The 26185-nt window shown below is 43.6% G+C and overlaps 1 protein-coding gene across 1 annotated transcript in view; it reads left to right on the top strand.

Moving 5' to 3' along the window:
- The window catches only part of LOC122926685 (neuronal acetylcholine receptor subunit alpha-7-like), a 384000-nt gene that overhangs the window by 195485 nt on the left and 162330 nt on the right, over window positions 1-26185 (top strand). The window contains exons 5-6 of the mRNA XM_044278149.1: window positions 10289-10368; window positions 18692-18859. Of these exons, the coding sequence (XP_044134084.1) occupies window positions 10289-10368; window positions 18692-18859 (248 nt within the window). The remainder of the gene's footprint in view (window positions 1-10288; window positions 10369-18691; window positions 18860-26185) is intronic.

Here is a 26185-nt window from a genome sequence, read left to right as displayed (position 1 = left end):
TGAAGACTGATTCTCTGCTGACATGAAGCCAGATCCTCTGTTACGGGACCTCTCTCCTCTGCCTGGGTGCTGGGCCTAAATATCTGACAATGGACTGTTGCATTGGTGGCTGACGTGAAGCCTGATTCTCTGCTATGATATGAAGACTGATTCTCTGCTGACATGAAGCCAGATTGTCTGTTACGGGACCTCTCTCCTCTGCCTGTGTGCTAGGCCTAAATATATGCCAATGGATTGTTGCAGTGGTGGCTGACGTGAAGCCTGATTCTCTGCTATGACATGCAGACTGATTCTCTGGTGACATGAAGCCAGATCCTCTGTTACGGGACCTCTCTCCTCTGCCTGGGTGCTGGGCCTAAATTTATGAAAATGGACTGTTGCAGTGGTGGGTGACGTGAAGCCTGATTCTCTGCTATGACATGCAGACTGATTCTCTGGTGACATGAAGCCAGATCCTCTGTTACGGGACCTCTCTCCTCTGCCTGGGTGCTGGGCCTAAATTTATGAAAATGGACTGTTGCAGTGGTGGGTGACGTGAAGCCTCATTCTCTGCTATGACATGCAGACTGATTCTCTGCTGACATGAAGCCAGATTGTCTGTTACGGGACCTCTCTCCTCTGCCTGGGTGCTGGGCCTGAATTTATGACAATGGACTGTTGCAGTGGTGGCTGACGTGAAGCCTGATTCTCTGCTATGATATGAAGACTGATTCTCTGCTGACATGAAGCCAGATTGTCTGTTACGGGACCTCTCTCCTCTGCCTGGGTGCCGGGGCCTAAATATCTGAGAATGGACTGTTCCAGTGGTGGGTAACGGGAAGCCAGATTCTCTGCTATGATATGAAGACTGATTCTCTGCTGACATGAAGCCAGATTGTCTGTTACGGGACCTCTCTCCTCTGCCTGGGTGCTGGGCCTAAATTTATGAAAATGGACTCTTACAGTGGTGGGTGACGTGAAGCCTGATTCTCTGCTATGACATGAAGACTGATTCTCTGCTGACATGAAGCCAGATTGTCTGTTACGGGACCTCTCTCCTCTGCCTGGGTGCCGGGGCCTAAATATCTGAGAATGGACTGTTCCAGTGGTGGGTGACGGGAAGCCAGATTCTCTGCTATGGAACCTCTCTCCAATTGATTTTGGTTAATTTTTATTTATTTAATTTTTATTTTAATTAATTTCCCTATCCACATTTGTTTGCAGGGGATTTACCTACATGTTGCTGCCTTTTGCAGCCCTCTAGCCCTTTCCTGGGCTGTTTTACAGCCGTTTTAGTGCCGAAAAGTTCGGGTCCCCATTGACTTCAATGGGGTTCGGGTTCGGGACGAAGTTCGGATCGGGTTCGGATCCCGAACCCGAACATTTCCGGGATGTTCGGCCGAACTTCTCGAACCCGAACATCCAGGTGTTCGCTCAACTCTAGGTGTGACAGATGGTTACCTCATAATATACACACAAAGATGCCGCATGCCGCATGCTAATGAGCTGATTCGAGTCCAGCGTGAGGTCATCGAGTCCGGCGTATATTTAATTCAGAGCTATAGCCACACCCCTGCCTAGCTGCTGCTGGTTCATATGGAAACAAACTGTCATTCAGCAGCAGGTGGGCGGGGAGAGTCAGGAGCTCATTAATATATTCATGACTTATCATTATCAGCTGGAGCTTTTAAATACAAGATGTTGGCAGATTGACTGGGTCAATTAAAGAAAGGGACCCAGCATTTTACTAAGAGAATCAGTCACTTATTTATGTTGTCCTTAGTTAGGACACCATAAAACTGGTGACAGGTTCCCTTTAAAGCATAACTGAGTTTTCAAAAAAAAGCACAGGGCATCTCCCTTCTGTGAAATCTGCCAAGCCTGTACTGCTGTGGCATTTTTTCCCTTACTTCCCACTATGTTTGTTTTCAGCTCTGGAGCTCACATAACAGATAAGGAGGGGGAAATCACACTTACAGACACACTGATGGCTCCTTTAATCTCCAAAAGCAGTGTAGAAGCAGTTATTTTTATCAGGGTCAGGATCTCAGCTAGCTCTGACACTTCCTCTCAGACGCCTGTTTTTAGGGACGGATCTTGCCTAACAACAGGCAGTGGATTGTAAATCAGGTGGAAGTGAGACCCCTAGTGGCCATGACTTTACAGCTTTTTTTTTTCAGATGGATACAGGCAGATTTTTTTAATGAAATTATTTCAAAATTTGCTAGTTACACCATTCTCCATTAAAAAGAAATTGTGTGAAAGAACAGTGACTCTTTAATTACACATAAAATAATGCCATCCAGTCATCTACAGTATATCAAAATGAGGCAACAAAGGGCTATTAACCCTTTAGGGACTTAGGGCGTACCGGTATGCCCTTTCTCCTGAGTCTTTAAGGACCCAGGGTGTACCGGTATGTCCTAAGTTTACAAAAATTATTGCAGCGCGGTGGGGTTAATTGTGACAGGATGCCCGCTGAAATCATTCAGCGGGCATCCTGTCACAACGCCAGGGGGGTCATGTGACCCCCCCCCCCCCCCCCCGTTTCGTCGATCGCCGCAAACCGCAGGTCAATTCAGACCTGCGGTTTGCGGCTTTACCTGCGGTTTGCAGCAGTGATCGGGCATGCCATCGGGTCCGCATGCGGCTGTAGGGGGGACCCGATGGCATGGAAGGCAGCGCGATGTCTAAGGAAGGCATCTCACAGGCTCGTCACCGGAAGGCAGCGCGATGTCTAAGGAAGGCATCGCGTTGCCTTCCGGTGACGAGCCTGTGAGATCCAGCCCCCTGGATCTCACAGGCCGAAAGCTGTATGAGTAAAACAAACTGTATTACTCATAAAGCCAATGCATTCCAATACAAAAAGTCGTTTGCCCACCAAAATAGTACCAATCTAACCATCACCTCATCCCACAAAAAATTAGCCCCTACCTGAGACAAATTTCTTTGTTTTGAAAAAGCTGTTATTGTGTAAAACTTACATAAATAAAAAAAAGTATACATATTTGGTATTGCCGCGTTCGTATCGACCGGCTCTATAAAAATATCACATGACCTAACCCCTCAGATAAACACCGTAAAAAATAACAAATAAAAACTGTGCTAAATAAACAATTTTTTGTCACCTTACATCACAAAAAGTGTAATAGCAAGCGATCAAAAAGTCACACGCACCCCAAAATAGTGCCAATAAAACCGTCATCTCATCCCGCGAAAATCATACCCTACCCAAGGTAATCGCTCAAAAACTGAAAAAATTATGGCTCTCAGACTATGGAAACACTAAAACATGATTTTTTTTTGCTTCAAAAATGAAATCATTGTGTAAAACTTACATAAATAAAATAAAGTATACATATTAGGTATCGCCACATCCGTGACAACCTGGTCTATACAAATATTACATGATCTAACCTGTCAGATGAATGTTGTAAATAACAAAAAATAAAAACGGTGCCAAAACAGCTATTTCTTGTTACCTTGCCTCACAAAAAGTGTAATATAGAGCAACCAAAAATCATATGTACCCTAAACTAGTACCAACAATACTGCCACCCTATCCCGTAGTTTCTAAAATGGGGCCACTTTTTTGGAGTTTCTACTCTAGGGGTGCATCAGGGGGGCTTCAAATGGGACATGGTGTCAAAAAACAGTCCAGCAAAATCTGCCTTCCAAAAACCGTATGGCATTCCTTTCCTTCTGTGCCCTGCCGTGTGCCCGTACAGTAGTTTACGACCACATATGGGGTGTTTCTGTAAACTACAGAATCAGGGCCATAAATATTGAGTTTGGTTTGGCTGTTAACCCTTGCTTTGTAACTGGAAAAAAAATTATTAAAATGGAAAATCTGCCCAAAAAGTTAAATTTTGAAATTGTATCTCTATTTTCCATTAATTCTTATGGAACACCTAAAGGGTTAACAAAGTTTGTAAAATCAGTTTTGAATACCTTGAGGGGTGTAGTTTCTAGAATGGGGTGATTTATATTATGTAAGCCTCGCAAAGTGACTTCAGACCTGAACTGGTTCATAAAAAATTTGGTTTTTGAAAAATTTCCAAAATTTTTTCAAGATTTGCTTCTAAACTTCTAAGCCTTGTAACATCCTTAAAAAATTTAATATCATTCCCAAAATGATCCAAACATGAAGTAGACATATGGGGAATGTAAAGTAATAACTATTGTTGTAGGTATCACTGTGTATTATAGAAGTAGAGAAATTGAAACTTGGAAATTTGAAATTTTTGGGGTAAATTTTGTATTTTTTTATAAATAAAAATGATTTTTTCTGACTTCATTTTACCAGTGTCATGAAGTACAATATGTGATGAAAAAACAATCTCAGAATGGCCTGCATAAGTCAAAGCGTTTTAAAGTTATCAGCACTTAAAGTGACACTGGTCAGATTTGCAAAAAATGGCCAAGTCCGTAAGGGGTTAAATGGAGGCTTCCATCACCCTGCCTCCACTATGATCCAAACTTATGTGATGTGATGACAGACTTCTTTAGGAGCATTACAGTGTTTTGATGTTTACAGATTACCTAGCTTTTATTTGGCAGTGTATGGAAGTATTATGTGTGGAATTTAATCCCATCCTGACACATGACGTAATAGTACATCATGGCGACAGATGACTTGCCGCAATTTGACGTACTATTACGTCATGATGATCGAGCATCACTATTATGTCACTGCAGGGGCCCAGCAGTCACTGATAGCTGGGCCCCTGCTGTATCCGCCGGCATAGCCGTAGAAGCGCTGACCGCGGCTTAGAAAAGGTTTGCGGTCAGTGAAGAAGCCCATTGGGTCCCCACTCTGTGGTGATGGAGATCCGATGGGTGAGAAGGCAGCCCAAAGCCTTGCAGAGGCTGCCCAATGCCTTGCAAGGCATCGGGACCTGCCTTATCTGGAACTCGAGGAGATCCAGTGCAAGACTGGGTCTCCTAGGCAACCTATTAGTGTATTACTTAGTGTAATACACTAACAGGCAATGCATTACAAAACAGATATATTGTAATGCATTGCAGAGGGGATCAGACCCCCAAAAGTTGAAGTCCCAGAGTGGGACAGAAATAAAGTTAAAACAAAGTTAAAAATAATAATAAAAAATAAAGTTTCAAGTAAAAAAACAAAAAAAAAAAGAACGCCCTTTCCTGTGATTTTATAATAAGAAATGGAAAAAAAGAAAAAGAAAAAACACACATATTAGGTTTCGCCGCATCCGTAACGACCGGCCTTATAAATATATCTATAATATACCCCATCAGATAAATACTGTAAAAATAAATAAAAACTGTACCAAAAAATGCAATTTTTGTCACCTTATATCACAAAAAGTGCAACACCAAAATTGTGAGTGAGCCCACTCCCTTGGATGAGTAGCAACCCCACACATGAATGGTCTCAGGATGCTTTACTGTTGGCATGACACAGGACTGATGGTAGCACTCAGCTTTTCTTCTCCGGACAAGCCTTTCTTCTGATGCCCTAAACAATCGGAAAGAGGCTTCATCGGAGAATATGACTTTGCCCCAGTCCTCAGCAGTCCATTCACCATATTTTCTGCAGAAGATCAATCTGTCCCTGATGTTTTATTTGGAGAGAAGTGGCTTCTTTGCTGCCCTTCTTGACACCAGGCCATCTTGCAAAAGTCTTTGCCTCACTGTGCATGCAGATGCGTTCACACCTGCCTGCTGCCATTCCTGAGCAAGCTTTGCACTGGTGGCACTCCGATCCCACAGCTGAATCCTCTTTAGGAGACGATCCTGGCACTTGCTGGACTTTCTTGGACACCCTGAAGCCTTCTTAACAAGAATTGAACCTCTTTCCTTGAAGTTCTTGATGATCCTATAAATTGTTGGTGCAATCTTAGTAGCCACAATATCCTTGCCTGTGAAGCCATTTTTATGCAACGCAATGATGGCTGCACGCGTTTCTTTGCAGGTCACCATGGTTAACAATGGAAGAACAATGATTTCAAGCATCACCCTCCTTTTAACAGGTCAAGTCTGCCATTTTAACCCAATCAGTCTGACATAATGATCTCCAGCTTTGTGCTCGTCAACATTCTCACCTGAGTTAACAAGATGATTACTGAAATGATCTCAGCAGGTCCTTTAATGACAGTAATGAAATGCAGTGCAAAGGTTTTTTGGGGATTAAGATAATTTTCATGGCAAAGAAGGACTATGCAATTCATCTGATCACTCGTCATAACATTCTGGAGTGTATGCAAATTGCTATTATCAAAACTTAAGCAGCAACTTTTCCAATTTCCAATATTTATGTAATTCTCAAAACTTTTGGCCACAACTGTACACTGTCGTGAGCTAGGCGAGTGCGCTTATCGATCACGATCCACAATGAAACTGTCCCAGGCCTTGGAGAGTGATGCCCTGCCTCTGTTCGAACTGCTGTGTGTTCCCCTCTTCTCCCCTCCTCGGTTGCCCAAAGAACTACATACTCTGCTGCCAGCGTTGTCAGCTGGAAATTTTGGGAGCAATTTTTCCACAAGGACTTTCTGGTATTTTGCTAGTCCTCTCCACCACAGGAATGACAGATGAGTTCTCTATGTAGCGGGGGTCAAGAGGGTGAACAACCAGTAATTCGTGTTAGCCAAAATGCGTATAACGTGAGGGTCACGGGAAAGGCAGCATAACCTAAAGTCAGCCATGTGTGCCAGAGTCCCAACAGAAAAGACTTCGCTGTCCTCATCAGGAGGATGACTCTCAATCTCCATATCCTCTTCGGCCCATCCACGCTGAACAGATGGAATAAACCTGCTATGGGTACTACCCTCTGTAACGGAGGCAACCATCTCCTGCTCCTCCTCATACTCCAATTCGCGCTGAGAAGACGAACTGAGGGTGGTCAGGCTATCACCCTGTGTACTGTCTTCCCCCATTTCCACCTCTTCCACATGCAAACCGTACGCCTTCATTGTGAGCATTAAGAGTTTCAGTACACACAGAAGTGGGATGGTTACGCTGATAAAAGCGGCATCGCCGCTCACTATCTGTGTTGACTCCTCAAAGTTGCGTGAAACCTCACAGAGGTCAGACATCCATGGCCACTCGTTGCTTGTGAAGAGCAGAGGCTGACTGGAAAGGCGATGACCATGTTGCAGCTGGTATTCCACTACTGCCCTCTGCCACTCACAAAGCCGGGCCAACATGTGGAACATGGAGTTCCATTGCGAGCTCACGTCGCACAACAGTCGGTGAGCTGGCAATTGCAAGTGCTGCTACAGTATTGCCAGGCAGCGGCAGCTGTAGATGACTTTTGGAAATGGGCTCACATGAGGCGCACCTTCACCAGTAGCTCAGGCAAATTGGGATAGGTTTTGAGAAACCACTGAACCACTAAGCTGAACACGTGGGCTAGGCTTGATACATTTGTGAGCTTGCCGAGCTCCAAAGCTGCCACCAAGTTACGGCCATTATCAGACACAACCATGCCTGGTTCTAGGTTGAGTGGCGAGAGCCACAGCTCAGTCTGGTCTCTTATCCCCTACCACAGCTCTGCGGTGGTGTACTGTTTGTCTTCTAAGCATTTCAGCTTCAGCACGGCCTTTTGCCGCTTCCCCACTGCAGTGCTACACTGCTTCCAGCTACCAACTGATGACCGACTGGTGCTGCACATGATAATTCGGAGGTGGAAGTGGAGAAGGTGGAGGAGAAGTGGGGGTTGGAGCCACTAGTGTAGGTGCTGGCTGAAACCCTGATCGACGTAGGGCCCCCAATCCTTGGCGTCGGTAGCACCTTTGCCATCCTAGGGTATGACTCACTCCCGGCCTCCACAACGTGCACTCAGGGAAATGTAGCGTCCCTGGCTGAATGCACTTGTCCATGTGTCCTTGGTTAAGTGGACCTTCCCTAATTGGCAACATTTCCAGGGCCAGTAATTTGGAAAGTTGCACATTTAGTGATATGGCCTGTGGGTGGGTGGCTGGGTATTTGCACTTCCGTTCAAAGGCCTGGGTATGGACATCTGTTCACTGCGCTGGGACACAGAAGTGGATGTGCTAGATGATGCTGCTTGAGAAGGTCCCGGTGCAGGGCGGGAGCCATCCGGTCCTGCGTCTTGGACAAGGGATTGGCCAGCATTTAACACAGGGGAAGATGAGGCAGTGGTGTGACCCGCAGACACTGATTGTGGACCCAGGCGTTCGGCCCACATATTAGGGTGCTTTGATGCAATGTGGCGGATCATGCTGGTGATGGTGGGGTTGCTAGTGTTCACGCCCCTGCTCATTTTGGTACAGCACATGTTGCATATAACAATTCTTTTATCGTCCACACTTTCCTCAAAGCGCCAGACTGCGGATCCGCAAGAGAGATTGCCTCAAGGGGTGCTCCTGTGAACAGTTGCAGGCCTGTTTGGTGTGGCTCAGCTTGCCCCCTTCCCAGGTTGGGTCAGTGATTTCATCATCCACCACCTCCTTTTCCACTTCCTCACTCTGGTCATCCTCCTGACTTGTTGACCTAACAAGAACCTCACTTATTGACAACTGTGTCTCATCCTCATCATGAACCTCTTGAGACACTAATTGCCGTTGACTTATTGGCAACTGTGTCTCATCATCATCATCCACCTCGTAAAACAGTAATTGCCGTTCCCCACCGTCATCTTTTTGACGAAAGGGTGGGACGGGCTTGACGAAAGGGTGGGATCCCTTATTTGCCAAGACTCTCCATGGAGGGAGGAAGGAGGATCAGGGGGAGGATTCTGTTGACCAGACTCTTGGCTACTGAGACTGGACTTTGTGGAAGACAGTGTGGTGCTTAACCGACTGGAAGCATTATCTGCTGCAATCCAACCGACCACCTGGTGTGTTTCTTGTGCCCAGGGCCACGGCCCGTGCATGCACCATCAGCTGCATGGCCACTTACATGGCCCGTCCCTTACTGCTCCCCTTGAGCATAGTAAATGGTATACATGCTTGAAAGTATGTCAATACTTACAGTAGCGCAGGTTTTGTAAGTGTATGCTCAAATAAATTACACTGAATGTCACAGATATTTAGGATGCGCAAACGTTACACAGGAGATGTAATGTCACTGTCACCAGCGGCCAAACAATTGCGCTGAAGGTCACAGATATTTAGGATGCGCAAATGTAACACAACAGAGGTAGCAGAAGTTGTGTCACTGTCAGTAGCGGCCAAACAATTGCACGCAATTTAGCGCAGGTTGCGCTAATAATATGTATTGCAGCCAGATAAAACAATAGTCCTTAAAAAGACTTTTGGGTCTATAACACCTTTCAAGACTAAACCCTGCCTAAAAAAAAATAAAAAATTCCTGTCCCTACACTATCTGTCCCTTCTGCTGCAGCTCTTCCTGACTAAGACTGAGCCGAACCATGTGTCATCGGGTGCTATATAGCTCCTGATGACACGTTACGGCCATCTAATCCCTGTAATGCCAGTAACCAACATGGCTACGGCATTACAGTGAGTGCCAGTATCTCCTCGTACGTTTATTGGCTTGTGGAGAGGAGACTCGAGTCAAAATGGTGTTCAGCCGAGCATGCTCGCCCAATACTAGTCACCACATGATAATTGTATGTTGTGGTCAAAGATTTTGTTAGATTATTAAAGAGATGCTATAGTATCATGCTAAACAATGTTTGGCATTAAGCTTTGGTACAGGTGATGCTCTATTAAGAACTAACATTTCTCATGTCAAATCAAAGTCAATGAAATTTGATGCCCCAGAATGTCTACACAATCATGACAATGAAGTACGCTTATAAACAAAAGGCATACCTAAACCCAGCGATCTATAGGTCACTTAGCAATAACTATATCTAGTAGGGTATGTCTTCACCTCTACAAATGTGATTTTGTGTTGTGAAAATCAAGATATATTATATAGTTAAGGTATGGAGGCAGTATTCTTTCATTTGACACTTAAAATTTTAAATACACAGTTGCAGCAAACTTTGAATTGATACAACAAAACAAAATCCATTGAAAGTCACATTGAAAGTATTGAAAAAAGCATGTTAATATACATATACTCCTAAATAGCTTTATTTATAATGGCTCATTTTGGCTAGGAGGAAATTAGTGGAAAAATTTAAATGGACTTGGAATCCGTCCTAATAACACTGGAGGATGGCCTGACTCAGAAGACTCAGAATGCAGAACAGTGCAGGAAATATATAGAAGCTAGGAGAGATTATTCCCTATCCTATCTAATGATGGTTGTACAGTAGATATATACAAATATTCGATGTTTCTTTTTGTCACCAGTATTTTTTTGCAAAACATTTTTTAATTCAGTTTTATCCTATGTGTTTTAGTGCAGATGAAAGATTTGATGCAACATTTCATACCAATGTCTTGGTGAATTCCTCAGGAGCCTGTCAATACATTCCTCCAGGTAAAACCCATTGTGTATTAGCTTGTATTAAACAGCTGAAAACCTTCAGAGTCTCCACTCTCATGCTCTGATATGTCCAGAATATCTTAAAGCCTCATGCAGATGTCGGTATTTCACAGACCTGTGCTGTACGTGTTCTCCACGGACAGCACACGTCCCTATTCATTTTAATGTGTGTATTCACACATCAGTGTTTCAGCACGGTCTATGGATTCGTTTTTTTACCATGGATGCATGCTCTATTTTGCCCTTGTTCATGGATCCATCACGCCCATTATAGTCTATAATTCCGTGAAAACAACGGATGCCATCCGCGTTTCACGGATCATTAACAAGAGATCTTAGAAAATTATTTTTCAGCTGTTGAGTGTTAGTGAAACACAGATGCAACACGGATCTGTCACGGGAGAAAACACGGATTGAACACGGTCCGTGTTACCACTGATCCAAAACTGACACGGACGTCTGCCTGAGGCATAACACTGTGATGTTTAGTAAAATAAGAATACCAGTAAGAATTTATTTAGCAATCTAGTGCTTCTTTCCGTCTGTTCTGTATTATTTACTTAAAGGGGTTGGCCACTTTCTGGTTACTGTTGACCTATGTGTTTGTGAGGTTATTATATGTCTCTTACTAATATAGCATTTGTTGAAATTCTGTACCATTTTCTATATTTTAGAAGGTACAGTGGGATGCGAAAGTTTGGGCTACCTTGCTAATCGTCATGATTTTCCTGTATAAATCGTTGGTTGTTACGATAAAAAATGTCAGTTAAATATATCATATAGGAGACACACTGTCACGGACGGTGTACAGGAAACTAGGCAAAGCAACATGTATAAATGACTCACTGGATCCAAAGCTAAGGAACCAAGGGAGACCCCTGCAGAAGACCTGAGACTTTCCCTGGCTGCTCAGCCTATGCAAAGATCCTAATGGAGGAGGTTTGCATATCCACGAACCTTGACTATAAAGCCCTGAGCACCCTACAATAGTGAGGGGACACGACCACCGGCTCCCTACACAAGATACGGAGGGAGTCAGGGTCACCTGGGATCCAGCAAACAGAAAATAACAGATAAAGGTACAACACTTAGCTTTGTAGCAGACAGGAGAACAAAGTGAGCATGCACACACACTCCAGGAAGAAGTATAAGCCGCCCAGAAAAGCATTCTGGGGAGGAATTTAAAGGGAAGCAATTAGTCCAACACATGACAGCTGAGAGAGGCCAAACGAGAGGAGGAACTGAATACCACAACACAGAAACTCAAGGAGGAGGTTCTGAAAGGCCTCTGTCAGAGCTTCTCAGCTGTCTGTTTGTGACAGTACCCCTCCCTCTACGAGTGGACTCTGGACACTCAGAACCCACCTTCTCAGGATGGGACCTATGGAAAGCCCTGATGAGACGAGAGGCCTTAATGTTCGTCACTGGGACCCACATCCTCTCCTCAGGACCATACCCCTCCCAATGAACAAGGTACTGAAGAGAACCGCGGACAAGACGAGAATCCACAATCCTAGAGACCTGAAATTCAGGATTCCCATCAACCATAATCGGAGGAGGAGGCAAAGGCGAGGGTACAATGGGTTGAACATAAGGTTTCAATAAGGACTTATGAAAAACATTATGGATCTTCTAAGTCTGAAGAAGATCAAGACGGTATGCAACAGGATTGATGACAGACGGGATTTTGTAAGGCCCAATAAACCTAGGACCCAACTTCCAGGAGGGAACCTTCAATTTGATATTCTTGGTAGACAACCACACCAGATCACCAACATTCAGGTCCGGACCAAGCACACGTCTCTTATCTGCCACACGCTTATATCTTTCACTCATGCTCTTTAGATTATCCTGAATCTTTTGCCAAATAGATGACAAAGAGGAGGAGAATCTGTCCTCATCAGGTAAACCAGAAGACCCCTCTCCCGAGAAAGTCCCAAACTGCAGATGAAACCCATATGCACCAAAAAATGGTGACTTATCAGAGGACTCCTGACGACGGTTATTTAAAGCAAACTCAGCAAGGGACAAAAAAGAACACCAATCCTCTTGATTCTCCGCCACAAAACAGCGCAGATATGTCTCCAGATTCTGATTGACGCGCTCTGTCTGGCCATTCGACTGCGGGTGGAAAGCAGAAGAGAATGACAACCGAACCCCCAAGCGAGAACAGAAAGCCTTCCAGAATCTGGAAACAAACTGCGTGCCCCTATCAGAGACTATGTCTGAAGGAATACCGTGCAATTTGACAATGTGATCAATAAATGCCTGCGCCAGCGTCTTAGCATTGGGCAAACCAGGAAAAGGGATGAAATGCACCATTTTGCTAAAACGGTCCACCACCACCAGAGTCACGGTCTTCCCCGAGGAACGAGGCAGGTCCGTTATGAAGTCCATGGACAGATGTGTCCAAGGACGGGAAGGAATGGGTAAGGGAAGGAGAGGACCTGATGGCCGTGAATGAGGGACTTTGGCACGAGTGCAAGTCTCGCAGGCTGCCACAAAACCCTCAACCGACTTACGAAGCGCAGGCCACCAGAATCTCAGAGCGATGAGATCCAGTGTGGCTCTTACCCCCGGGTGCCCAGCAAGGACCGTATCGTGGTGTTCTTTAAAAATCTTGTGTCTTAAAGCGAGAGGCACAAACAACCTCCCAGGAGGACAAAGATCAGGAGCCTCTGACTGGGCTGCCTGCACCTCTGCCTCCAATTCAGGAAAAAGAGCAGAGACCACCACACCTTCAGCCAAAATGGGACCCGGGTCTTCAAAATTCCCGCCTCCCGGAAAACAACGTGACAGGGCATCTGCCTTCACATTCTTAACTCCAGGGCGGAACGTGACAACAAAATTAAACCTAGAAAAGAACAAAGACCATCTGGCCTGTCTCGGGTTCAGACGCTTGGCTGACTCCAAGTAGGCCAGATTTTTATGGTCAGTAAATACGGTAATAGGGTGTCTGGCTCCCTCTAGCCAATGGCGCCATTTCTCAAAAGCCAACTTGATGGCCAACAATTCCCTATCTCCCACATCGTAATTTCTCTCTGCGGAGGAGAGTTTTCTTGAGAAAAAGGCACACGGTCGCCAATTGGCAGGAGAGGAACCCTGAGACAAGACCGCCCCCACACCCACCTCAGAAGCATCAACCTCAACTATGAAGGGTAAAGAAACATCAGGTTGCACCAAGATGGGAGCGGAAGCAAAACTCTCCTTGATATCAGAAAAAGCCTTACGCGCCTCTACTGACCAAGAAGAAAAATCTACCCCCTTTCTGGTTATATCAGTGAGTGGTTTAACAATAGAAGAATAATTCAAAATGAACTTCCTGTAATAATTGGCAAAGCCCAAAAAACGCATCAGCGCCTTCTGATTCTCAGGAAGCTCCCACTCAAGCACAGCGCGGACCTTCTCGGGGTCCATGCGAAAACCAGAAGCGGAGAGAAGAAACCCCAGAAATTGAATTTCTGGAACCGCAAACACACATTTTTCCAGTTTCGCATATAATTTATTCTCCCGCAGGATGAGCAAGACCTGACGTAAATGTTCCTTATGAGTTTTGAAATCGGGAGAAAAAATCAAAATGTCATCCAAATACACCAATACAAATTTTCCCATCAAATGATAAAAAATGCTGTTCACGAAATGCTGAAAAACGGCTGGGGCATTCATCAAACCAAAAGGCATAACCAAATTTTCAAAATGGCCCTCAGGGGTATTGAAGGCCGTCTTCCATTCGTCCCCTTCTCTGACCCTGACCAGGTTGTATGCCCCTCTTAAATCTAATTTGGAAAATACTTTAGCCCCAACAACCTGGTTAAACAGGTCCGGGATCAGAGGAAGCAGATAAGGGTCACGAATTGTGATATTGTTCAGCTCCCTGAAATCCAGACAAGGTCTTAAAGAACCATCTTTTTTCTTAACAAAGAAAAAACCAGCGGCAACGGGTGACTTCGAGGGTCGTATGTGTCCCTTTCTCAGACTCTCAGAGATATAAGCACGCATAGCGATCCTCTCAGGTTGGGAAAGATTGTATAAACGAGATTTAGGCAGCTTGGCGTCTGGGATGAGATTAATAAGGCAATCGTACTCCCTGTGCGGGGGCAAATCCTGAACTCCACTCTCAGAGAAGACATCTGAAAATTCAGAGAGAAAAGATGGTACAGTCTTAGTAGCAACCTCAGAAACAGATGTCATGAGGCAATTCTCTCTGCAAAAGTCACTCCAACCATTTATTTGCCTCGCTTGCCAATCAATGGTGGGGTTATGCTTAGTGAGCCAGGGCAGCCCCAACACCAGAGGGGTAGGTAAACCGCTAAGGACGAAACATGACACATCCTCAACATGAGCATCACTCACAATTAAACGGATATTGTGAACTATGCCCTTTAATGATTTTTGAGAAAGTGGAGCGGAATCGATAGCAAAAACAGGAATATCCTTTCCCAAAGTGCGCACCTGGAAACCATGAGTTATCGCAAATTGATTATCAATGAGATTGACCGCTGCTCCACTATCCACAAAAATCTCACAAAAAAATGTTCTTGCTCTCTAGCGCCACCCTAGCCGGCAGGACAAAACGGGAACTACAAGCAAATGGAAAACCTTCAATTTCCGCCTCAACCCTGCCAATAGTAACAGACGGAACATTTTTAAAAGATTTTTTCCTGTTTGTTTCTTTATTACTCCCAGAAAACTGCCTGAATCTCCTAGAGGGACAAATATTTGCCAAATGATTTATACCTCCACAACAAAAACAAACCCTCCCATGCGAGCTGAATCTTCTATTGTCAGAAGCAATCAACCCCAGCTGCATGGGCTCCTGCTCAGAAGGGGCTGACGGCGACTGAGACCCCTGCGCACAGAATGGGACCGCTGCACTGTCCTGGGACTGAGTATGACAGGAAGGGGACATCTCTCCTCTCTCTCTAAGACGCCTGTCAATACGAACGGCCTGAGACATAGCAGAGTCCAAAGAAATAGGCCTCTCATGAAAGGCAAATGCATCTTTCAATCCCTCTGAAAGACCATGGCAAAATTGACTTCGGAGCGCATCATCATACCAACCAGTATCAACTGCCCATCTCCGAAATTCTGAGCAGTATATTTCTGCGGATTGTTTACCCTGGCATAACAGACGTAGTCTAGACTCAGCCAGAGCAATACGATCCGGATCATCATATATCTGACCCAGGGCTAAAAAGAATTCATCCACTGAACGGAGAGGCCGTGCCCCCTCCGGCAGCGAAAAGGCCCAGGACTGAGCGTTACCTCTGAGCAGCGATATAATGATCCCCACCCTCCCTCATCACCAGAGGAGTGGGGAAGAAGGCGAAAATGGAGTTTGCAAGCCTCTCTAAAACGCACAAAATTCTCACTACCCCCGGAGAACGTATCCGGGAGCGAGATCTTAGGCTCAGAACAAACTCCATGAACGCAAGCTGAACCGGTCACTTGAAGCTGAGAAAAAGTCTTACGGAGATCAGCTACCTCCAATGAAAGACCCTGGAAGCGTTCAGCTAAAAATGAAACCGTATCCATGCTTGAGACGGTTATGGCGGCTTATAATGTCACGGACGTTGTACAGGAAACAAGGCAAAGCAACATGTATAAATGACTCACTGGATCCAAAGCTAAGGAACCAAGGGAGACCCCTGCAGAAGACCTGAGACTTTCCCTGGCTGCTCAGCCTATGCAAAGATCCTGATGGTGGAGGTTTGCATATCCACGAACCTTGACTATAAAGCCCTGAGCACCCTACAATAGTGAGGGGACACGACCACCGGCTCCCTACACAAGATACGGAGGGAGTCAGGGTCACCTGGGATCCAGCAAACAGAAAATAACAGATAAAGGTACAACACTTAGCTTTGTAGCAGACAGGAGAACAAAGTCAGAATGCACACACACTCCAGGAAGAAGTATAAGCCGCCCAGAAAAGCATTCTGGGGAGGAATTTAAAGGGAAGCAATTAGTCCAACACATGACAGCTGAGAGAGGCTAACGAGAGGAGGAACTGAATACCACAACACAGAAACTCAAGGAGGAGGTTCTGAAAGGCCTCTGTCAGAGCTTCTCAGCTGTCTGGTTGTGACACACACACAGTGATATTTGAGAAGTGAAATTAAGTTTATTGGATTTACAGAAAGTGTGCTATAATTGTTTAAAAAAAATTAGACAGGTGCATAAATTTGGGCACCACAAAAAAGAAATGAAATCAATATTTAGTAGATCCTCCTTTTGCAGAAATTACACCCTCTAAATGCTTCCTGTAGGTTCTAATTAGAGTCTGGATTCTGGTTGAAGGTATTTTGGACCATTCCTCTTTACAAAACATCTTTAGTTCATTCAGGTTTGATGGCTTCCGAGCATGGACAGCTCTCCTTAAGTCACACCACAGATTTTTTATTATATTCAGGTCTAGGGACTGAGATGGCCATTCCAGAACATTGTACTTGTTCCTCTGCATAAATGCCTTAGTGGATTTTGAGCAGTGTTTAGGGTCGTTGTCTTGTTGAAAGATCCAGCCCCGGCACAGCGTCAGCTTTGTCACAGATTCCTGGACATTGGTCTCCAGAATCTGCTGATACTGAGTGGAATCCATGCGTTCCTCAACTTTGACAAGATTCCCAGTCCCTGCACTGGCCACACAGCCCCACAGCATGATGGAACCACCACCATATTTTACTGTAGGTAGCAGGTGTTTTTCTTGGAATGCTGTGTTCTTTTTCCTCCATGCATAACGCCCCTTGTTATGGCCAATAACTCAATTTTAGTTTAATCAATCTACAGCACCTTATTCCAAAATGAAGCTGGCTTGTCCAAATGTGCTTTAGCCCACCTCAAGCGGCACTTTTTGTGCTGTGGGTGGAGAAAAGGCTTCCTCTGCATCACTCTCGCATACAGCATCTCCTTGTGTAAAGTGCGCCGAATGGTTGAACGATGCACAGTGACTCCATCTGCAGCAAGATGATGTTGTAGGTCTTTGGTGCTGGTCTGTGGGTTGACTCTGACTGTTCTCACCATTCGTCGCTTCTGTCTATCCGAGATTTTTCTTGGTTTGCCACTTCGAGCCTTAACTTGAACTGAGCCTGTGGTCTTCCATTTCCTCAATATGTTCCAAACTGTGGAAACAGACAGCTGAAATCTCTGAGACAGCTTTCTGTATCCTTCCCCTAAACCATGATGGTGAACAATCTTTGTTTTCAGGTCATTTGAGAGTTGTTTTGAGACCCCCATGTTGCTACTCTTCAGAGATAATTAAAAGAGGAGGGAAACTTACAATTGACCCCCTTAAATACTCTTTCTCATCATTGGATTCACCTGTGTATGTAGGTCAGGGGTCACTGAGCTTACTAAGCCAATTTGAGTTCCAATAATTAGTTCTAAAGGTTTTGGAATCAATAAAATGACAACAGTGCCCAAATTTATGCACCTGCCTAATTTTGTTTAAACAATTATAGCGCACTTTCTGTAAATCCAATAAACTTCATTTCACTTCTCAAATATCACTGTGTGTGTCTCCTATATGATATATTTAACTGACATTTTTTATCGTAACAACCAACATTTTATACAGGAAAATCCTGACGATTAACAAGGTTGCCCAAACTTTCGCAGCCCACTGTATGCCTCCTTCTTTACAATGTCTTGTGTGCTGTGACCACAAAAGAGATAGAAAATGTCCTATTCTTCTTCCCTATCGCAGGTGTTGGACCCTTTAAAGGGGTTGGCCACCTTTTGGATAGTGATAACCAATGTGTTTGTGAGATGACTAGATGAGACTTACTAATATAGCTGTTGTTGAAATTCTGCACCATTCTCTCACATGACCCCCCACCAGCAGCCATTTTATGGACAGGGCCTACAATATGTGTAGTATATACTTTGTAAACAAGGGAGAATACCGTATTAAATATAGAGAATGGTGCAGAATTTCAACAACAGCTATATTAGTAAGTCTCATCTAGTCATCTCACAAACACATTGGTCATCACTATCCAGAAGGTGGCCAACCCCTTTGAAGGGTCCAACACCTGCGATAGGGAAGAAGAATAGGACATTTTCTATCTCTTTTGTGGTCCGTGGATTGGAACTACGATGCGTAAAACACAGCATCTTTTGCAGCCCTGTTGAAATGAATGGGTCTGCACGCATTCAGCAAAATTACAGCACGGATGCGGACCTAGAACTAAAAGCGTGTGAATGGACCCTTATACTAGAAGAATTAGTTAGATAAAAAATGCACCCAGAAGTTTTGATTCAATTTCATTACAGTGCATGTTGCATATATGAATAAATTAAATGTGTGTACATTTTTCAGGTATTTTGAAGAGCACATGTTACATTGACGTTCGATGGTTTCCTTTTGACGTTCAAAAGTGCAAGCTAAAATTTGGATCTTGGACCCATAATGGCTGGCTACTTGATCTACAAATGTTAGAAGCAGATATTTCCAATTATATTTCTAATGGAGAATGGGATTTAGTAGGTAAGACTCTCAATATAATCAGAAGCAATATATTTCATTTATGAAAGCAAATGTATGTATTGTACTACATATCAAATAGTTTGTATGCTATAATGGTGCAATGTGGTTTACTGGCCAAGTAGCCTCAATAATGTATAATCTAATAAACTGGGATGTGTACAATGATATATCTACCACATTACTCATAAATGTGATTATTATGTCAAAACAAGCCATATATTTTCCAGTTAGTGTATGGGACTTTTTATCACTGTGGTTAAAGGCTGCATGGGGAGCTATAGAAGGTGATCTCATTATTGTTAAATAAAAGCACCACCTACACTTTTCAAATCTAAAATAAGAAATTGAGTAACTTTAGTAATAGTCCTGATTAAAAATATTCCCCCCTCTCTTTCTTACTGTAAAGACACTGAGACAACGGAGGAGGAGGAGAGACGTTTGCTTTAGGCCTCATGCACACGACCGTTCAGTTTTTTGCGGTCCGCAAACCGCGGATCTGCAAAAAACGGAAGCCGTCCGTGTGCCTTCTGCATTGTAGAAATGCTTATTCATATCCGTAAAACGAACAAGAATAGGACATGCTATATTTTTTTTGCAGGGCTATGGAACGGTGCAACGGATGCGGACAGCACACCGAGTTCTGTCCGCATGTTTTGCGACCCGATTGAAGTGAATGGGTCCGCATCCGAGCCGCAAAAACTGCGGCTCAGGTGCAGACCCGAAAAACGGTTGTGTGCATGAGGCCTTACAGGGGATGCCCAGTACCCCACACTATATTTAGCAAAAGTAAACACCTGAACCTTGAGCACCCTCATTCAATTTTCATCTAGGCATAACATTTTGTAGGAAAATGCATAAAATGTTGTGCTAAAAGCAGGGGCTGACTGGCAACTTTTGGCCCAGGGGGCAAGTAACACCAGAGGCCCACTGAGCCCCCCTCCTGCTTTCCCATTTCTCCTCCTGACCCCCCCCCCCTTGCCACTTTCGTCAGCCATGTAAATTACAACACAGGAAAACTAAATAAACTAGGGATGCTCCGATATATCAGCCGCCGAAACATATCAGCCGAAAATGGCATTTTTGGTATAATGCCGAAAGTGTCATTTTCTGGCTGATACAGTGTTGCATCCGTGTATTCTCTCCTCCCTGCTGGGCGCTGCTCTGTGTCCCAGCAGGGGGGGGAGAAACTGTGTCAGCCGTCCGAGCGCTATGGGAGGAGAGCGCAGTGAGTGGCCGACGTCTCCTCTCCACAATGCTCAGCCTCCTGTCTCAGATTGGCAGAGTGGTGTGTGGGCAGAGACAGCTTGCAGTGCTGTCCCAGGAGGTTGAGCTCTCCTCTCCGCACCGCCTGCTCAGCCTCCTGTGACATTGTGTCAGGAAGCAGAGTGAGGCACAAACACGCAGTGATCAGTGATCACTGAGTGTTTGTAAATAATTGAGAACCTAACATGTTTACTGTGTTCCCAATTATGAATAAAAAGAAAGTGATCTACAGGTGTGTTCATTCATAGTTGTAATTATAGTAAACACACTCTGTCCTGAATGAACAGAAACTCTCAATATAGAGGGTTCCTGTTCATTTGTAACAGGGGATACAGAAATAGAGATTGAGGACTTTGTGTCCTCAATTGCTTTTTCTATTTTAAAAGGGAAATATCAGGCGTCTGTTTAGACCCCTAATATTTCCCCGAAGCCCCTAAAAGTAAAGTAAAAAATCAAATTATTTAATAAAAAATGAATGAAATTAAAAGTTTATGATGAAAAATGTAATTTAAAAAAATGTTCTGTTTCGGCTTGACATTTTTTTTTGTTTCGTTTTGAAATTAGCTTTTTGGTGCACTTCTAAACAAGTCACACTGTAAGACTTCAAAATAAATAGAGAACTTTAATCCGATATACAGAAGCAAACATAAATTAAAAGGACATGCATTTCATGAATAGTTTTTTTTTCACACTAGCAAACAAACATGAGAACATATTTTTTTTTCAAATAGTTAAGTGCATATTACAACTGCTTAGTGCAGAACATATTATGATGTATTGCATACACCATACTAACATTTGGAGAGGTATGTTTTTCTCTAAAATTTCAAACCGTTAGTAAAGACCTCATCAAAGGAGAGGTCTTCCAAATTTTTTCAAGAACATCTGGAAATTGAACAAGTTCCAAAAGATCTCTTTCAACTGACATTATCATAAGTGCATCAAGAAGTTCTTGCCCCATGGTGGCTCTTAGGCGAGTCTTTATAAGTTTTAACTTACTAAATGCTCTTTCACATGCCACTTGAGTATATGATAGTGTTAGCAGGTATTCATAAACAACAGAGAGATTTTCATAAGCAGATGAAAAAAGATAAATTTTTACAAGAAATCGGTGACAGCAAAGAAAACATTTGTTACAGGACTTGCATTTTGTTTCTTGTTCCACGGTATCAACTTTACAGGAGCCCCAGTCATCATCATCAGCATCAGTATTAACAGGATTATTATCCAGATAATCATCATCATCATCTTCTTGCTGACAGCTAATAGGAACTATGTTTACCTTCCCGCTCTCATGTTCTCTAAGATGTGGGAACAAGTTGGCAAAACTCTGTAGCTCAGTTTTCAGACCGGATTCATCCACGTTTGCCAATTGAGAAATTCTTTGTAGTGCTCCTGCCTCTAACACATTTGGATATTTTCTGATTTTGTCAAAGAAACGAGGATCCAAGTATTGGGAGTCCTGAACTAATTGTTTGTTTTCAGAAAATCGCTCATCCAGGCTTCCAATGATCTGATCCAGAATTGGTCTAAAAACTTCAACTCGAAAACTTTGGGTTTTACTAATAGGACGTTCATCAATTGAGGATTCGCCAGGCATACGCTTTTTTCGCCCAATTCTTCTCTCTTGTAGCTCTGACTCAACTTCCAGGGAATCAAGGCCCTCTCTTTCTATGATTAGGTCATTTATTTTTTTTGCAAACTGCTTTGCTTTCTCTTTTATATAAGAAAACTCAATTTTTTTTAGTTGGTCAACTGTACTTTCCACCATTCTCCATGCAACCATATAGTCAAGACCACTTGTTTGAAGATATCTTGAAACAGGGCCAATAACATCAAAATTAGCCAAAAATAGATGTACAGTTAAAATGGTCTTAAACAAACATAGGTTTTCTGACAGAGAAGAAGCCTCTGAAGTAGTCTTTGAATCAGACTGTTTGAACTGTGAAATCCACAATAACACTTCTAAAGTGTCCACAAATAGTGAGTGTTTTTCTCCAAATAGCCAGTGGAGGGCTTTATCTTTGGCCCACCATCTTGTCTCTCCAATTTTTTGCAACATGAGCAGTTTCTCATGCCCACATCTCTTATCAAGCTGATCCCTCCAGACATTCATTCTCTTGTGAGAGTCCCCAATAAATGTTGCTAGGCGATGTAAGAGACCAAAAAAAGTTTTTGCCTCTAAAACATCACAGCAATCAGATATGCACAGGTTTAAAATGTGACTATAGCACCAAATGTAGACAGCATTAGGCACTTCCTTTGCAATCTGAGCACGCAACCCCACATAAGCACTTTTCATGTTTGCTGCTCCATCAAAAGACTCTCCTGCTATTTTTTTGTAATCTAGTCCAAGAATTTTAAAACTTGACATTAAAAGTTCATTGAGTCCTCTTCCAGATGTATCTTTTACCGGTAAAACAGAGATGAGACGTTCCTTAACAGATTCCTCTTTTACATATCTAACAACCACAGTAGCTTGGTCAACTACTCCAACATCTTGTGTAGAATCTACTTGGATGCTAAATCTCTTTTCACCAGTTTCAGACACTATTGATGACTTCATGGTCTGAACGATTGCCATAATAACTTTTTTTACTGTGTTATATGACAAAAATGTCACAAGTGATCCACGGCCAGCTATCTGTTTTCCCAGGAGTCTTCTCTGTTTTTTACTCTTTTCACTTTCAGAAATGCAGTTCCGAATGTGATTTTTAAGCGGAACGTCATAATTCGAGAGAAATATAACCATTTCTAGAAAGTTTCCATGGTTAATTTCAGCATTGTTCAAATTATATAATGATTCATTAGTTCCATGGGCACGAAAAGGTAATCCTTGTTTTGCTAGCAGTTTAACAATATCAAAGATTTGTTTCATTACTTCTATGTTTTGAAGTATCTCCTTCTTTCTTTTTGAAGCATGTGCCTGGTTTATCATTGTATCAATGCCTTTGTTCTTTGTTATAGTAAAATATGTGTTCACAGCTTCACGGTGAGTTTTTGATATCTCATGTTTGTTAGCAACCTGATAACAATGCCTAAAATTTGTACACCCACTAGTGAACGATGAAGTGGAATTTGAAAATGCTATGCAGATACTGCAAAAAAAAGCTTCAAGCTTTCTATTGTTTACTCTGCAGGTAAGCCATGAATGCCTAATAAGATCTCCATTTGGATTTCTACGGAAATAAAAATCGATTTCTTTAAAGGGAAGGCCTTCACAATCGGTAGTGCTTGGTTGCACTGGATGCATTTGCACAAATGTAATTTTTTCTGCCATGGAACATGTAGAAGGAAGACTAAAGAGAGTTTTGGTGGTGTCAAACTGAACATCAGAAGATGCAGACTCTTCTTCTGTTCTACCGCTTTCTAAATCATGAAAGCTTGTAGCTTCAGAGCAAGGAATGGGTGATTGTTCTATAATAGTCATTTCAGAACTGCTTTCAAAGTCCAACTCCTTCTCTATTAAGCTACTTGGACTTTGTGTTCTCAACTCCTCTTCAACTAGCACATCTTGCCTCACTGGAAGCCTATCTTGGTCTGTGCAAACCTCTGTTGGTCTTTCTTTGGGTACTGTTGCACCATGACCATACAAAAAGTCATATCAAAATTATGAGCATTATGAGCAGTGCAGAAGGCTGCCTACCCCTGCTTTACAACTTCTAAACTTTCAACTCACCACTGCAAATGATAATTTCATTTGCTTAGGATCCTTTCCTGCTATGTCAAGCTCTTTAGCCCTTTTCTCGCATATTTTTTGAGCGCCACTTTTTTCCTTGCTTTTTGATGGTATGCTCTCCATATTTATCAATAAGGAATGAACTAAACGGTTTGCTGGACATCAAACAAATAAAAGGGAGTAACAATTAGGACAGGAATAAGGGCTTTATAGTACATATCCAAAATACAAATTAAAGCTTCATATATGCCAATCATCTAAGGTGACCCGAAGGTGAGGGCATGCATGCCAGTGTGCTCCCACAGGTGTAAGGGCACCACCGCACAAGCATTACTTCCTGGAGCGTTGGGCATCCAAAGCAGGCCTTTGCAATGGAACCCTAAAGCTCAACACACACCTTACAATCTGATTGTACAATTTCCTTTAGATCTACTAACAACAAAGTTTGCAAACTAATGTGGCATACAATGTGCGGTGTCACTGAAAAACTTAGGGGTTCACTAAGGAGCCAAAGGATTAAGCTGAAAATTCGGCTGTTCACTTTCTGCTGTTTGGCCCCTGAGAGAATAGCCCGTACAAAAGTGAATAAACTGACGAATGTTTGCCTCAGCAGACCCAGATGTTGGATCGGCTGAGCTAACCAGAATACTCCCTTTGGTTCAGCCAAAAGTCCTGAGGCTGTTCAGCTTAACTGAAGGGGAAGTGAAGGGAGACAAAGCGATAAGATTAGCCGTACAGGTCTGAAGTGAATAGTCGAAGAAGCTTCAGCTTCCTTCATTTCGGGACAGGTATTTATTTTGCAGCTTATTAAATAACACCCTCAGTGATAAAGGAGTATGATGTAAGTCATGTGGGGATAAAACAAAAAATTAACTCCTTAGGGTGCAAAACAAATCTGCACCTCAGTTGCAGATAATCACCATAAAGGGTTAATTTGTATAGTAATCTACTTTATTTGATTTTGTTTTTCTACATTTTAACATACCTCTCTGTCAGTGTTGACCGGAAGAAGGGGTAATGGTAGGGGTGGGCGATATAGACGATATAGGCGATATAAATTTGTGCCACGATTTGGATTTTGAGCATATCACCTATATCGCCGGACCGCGATATGATCACGCACATCATGTTCTTCTGAGCCGCCACAGTGGAGAAGGAGGGAGTCCCTCCCCACTGTGCACGGCTGCCGCTGACCACCAATGACAAAAGAGGAGGAGGAGGAGGGGAGGGACTGACAGTAAATCATTGCGTTTTCACGATCTCAGTGAGCTCGTGAAAACTCAAATCCGATGGTATATTCTAACCCCCAGGTGTTCCCATGGTGACAGGGACGCTTGCCTGGGGGTTAGAATATACAGGGCCACGCCGCTCACAGTAGAACATTTAAAAACTAATCAGTAACTTTAACTTTATTAATTGGTGATGTCTTTACTGTATACCTTACTAGGTCTTAGCTCCGGTAACAGCAGGCAGTGCGGGCGGGCGGCGCTCACTCACTGACGTCACGCGCCTGCTCCTCCCACTAGGCGGCACAGGCGCGTGACGTCAGTGAGTGAGCGCCGCCCGTCCGCACTGCCTGCTGTTACCGGAGCTAAGACATAGTAAGGTATCCAGTAAAGAGATCACCAATTAATAAAGTTAAAGTTACTGATTAGTTTATAAATGTATTCCTGTGAGCGTCGGGGGGGGGGGGGGGGGTAATCTGTGGATGGCACCGTTTAGGGGAGGGGGGGGGGATCTGTGGATGGCACCATTTAGGGGAGGGGGGGGTTAGGGGAGGGGGGGAATCTGTGGATGGCACCGTTTAGGGGAGGGGGATCTGTGGATGGCACCGTTTAGGGGAGGGGGATCTGTGGATGGCACTGTTTAGGGGAGGGGACTGAGCTCCCTGCTGTTGCGTACACAAAGCACAGGGCAGCAGGGAGAGTGTAAAGTCCTATTCACCCTAATAGAGCTCTATTAGGGTGAATATGACAAGGGTTCTAGCCCTTAAGGAGGCTAATAGTTATTAAATAAAAAGTAAAAAAAAAAAAAAAGTTTAAACACGCCCCCCCCAAATATAGAAAACAATATATCGCGATATATATATCGCACATGCTTAAAATTATATCGCAATATAGATTTTAGGCCAAATCGCCCACCCCTAGGTAATGGCATGTCAAAGAGTTTTAACTAGAGGTGCACCGAAATAAAAATTTCAGAACCGAACAGAGGTGTGACGTAGAGGTCAGTAAGAAAGTCCAAAGGTCATACAAAAAGAACATGGAGTTACTGTTACTCCTTTTCCTTCTTCATTCAGGTGTTGTTCCCTCTTGTCTTTCTCTCCTGATAGTTGGGGCCTGGGGGTCAGATGAATACTTCAGCAGCCTCTAGCCGCCGAGATA

This window comes from Bufo gargarizans, chromosome 1 (assembly GCF_014858855.1).
Source record: "Bufo gargarizans isolate SCDJY-AF-19 chromosome 1, ASM1485885v1, whole genome shotgun sequence".
In the NCBI taxonomy this organism is placed as follows: Eukaryota; Metazoa; Chordata; class Amphibia; order Anura; family Bufonidae; genus Bufo; species Bufo gargarizans.
The sequence above is the reverse complement of the archived record's forward strand: the minus strand, read 5'-3'. Positions and strand labels throughout refer to the sequence as shown.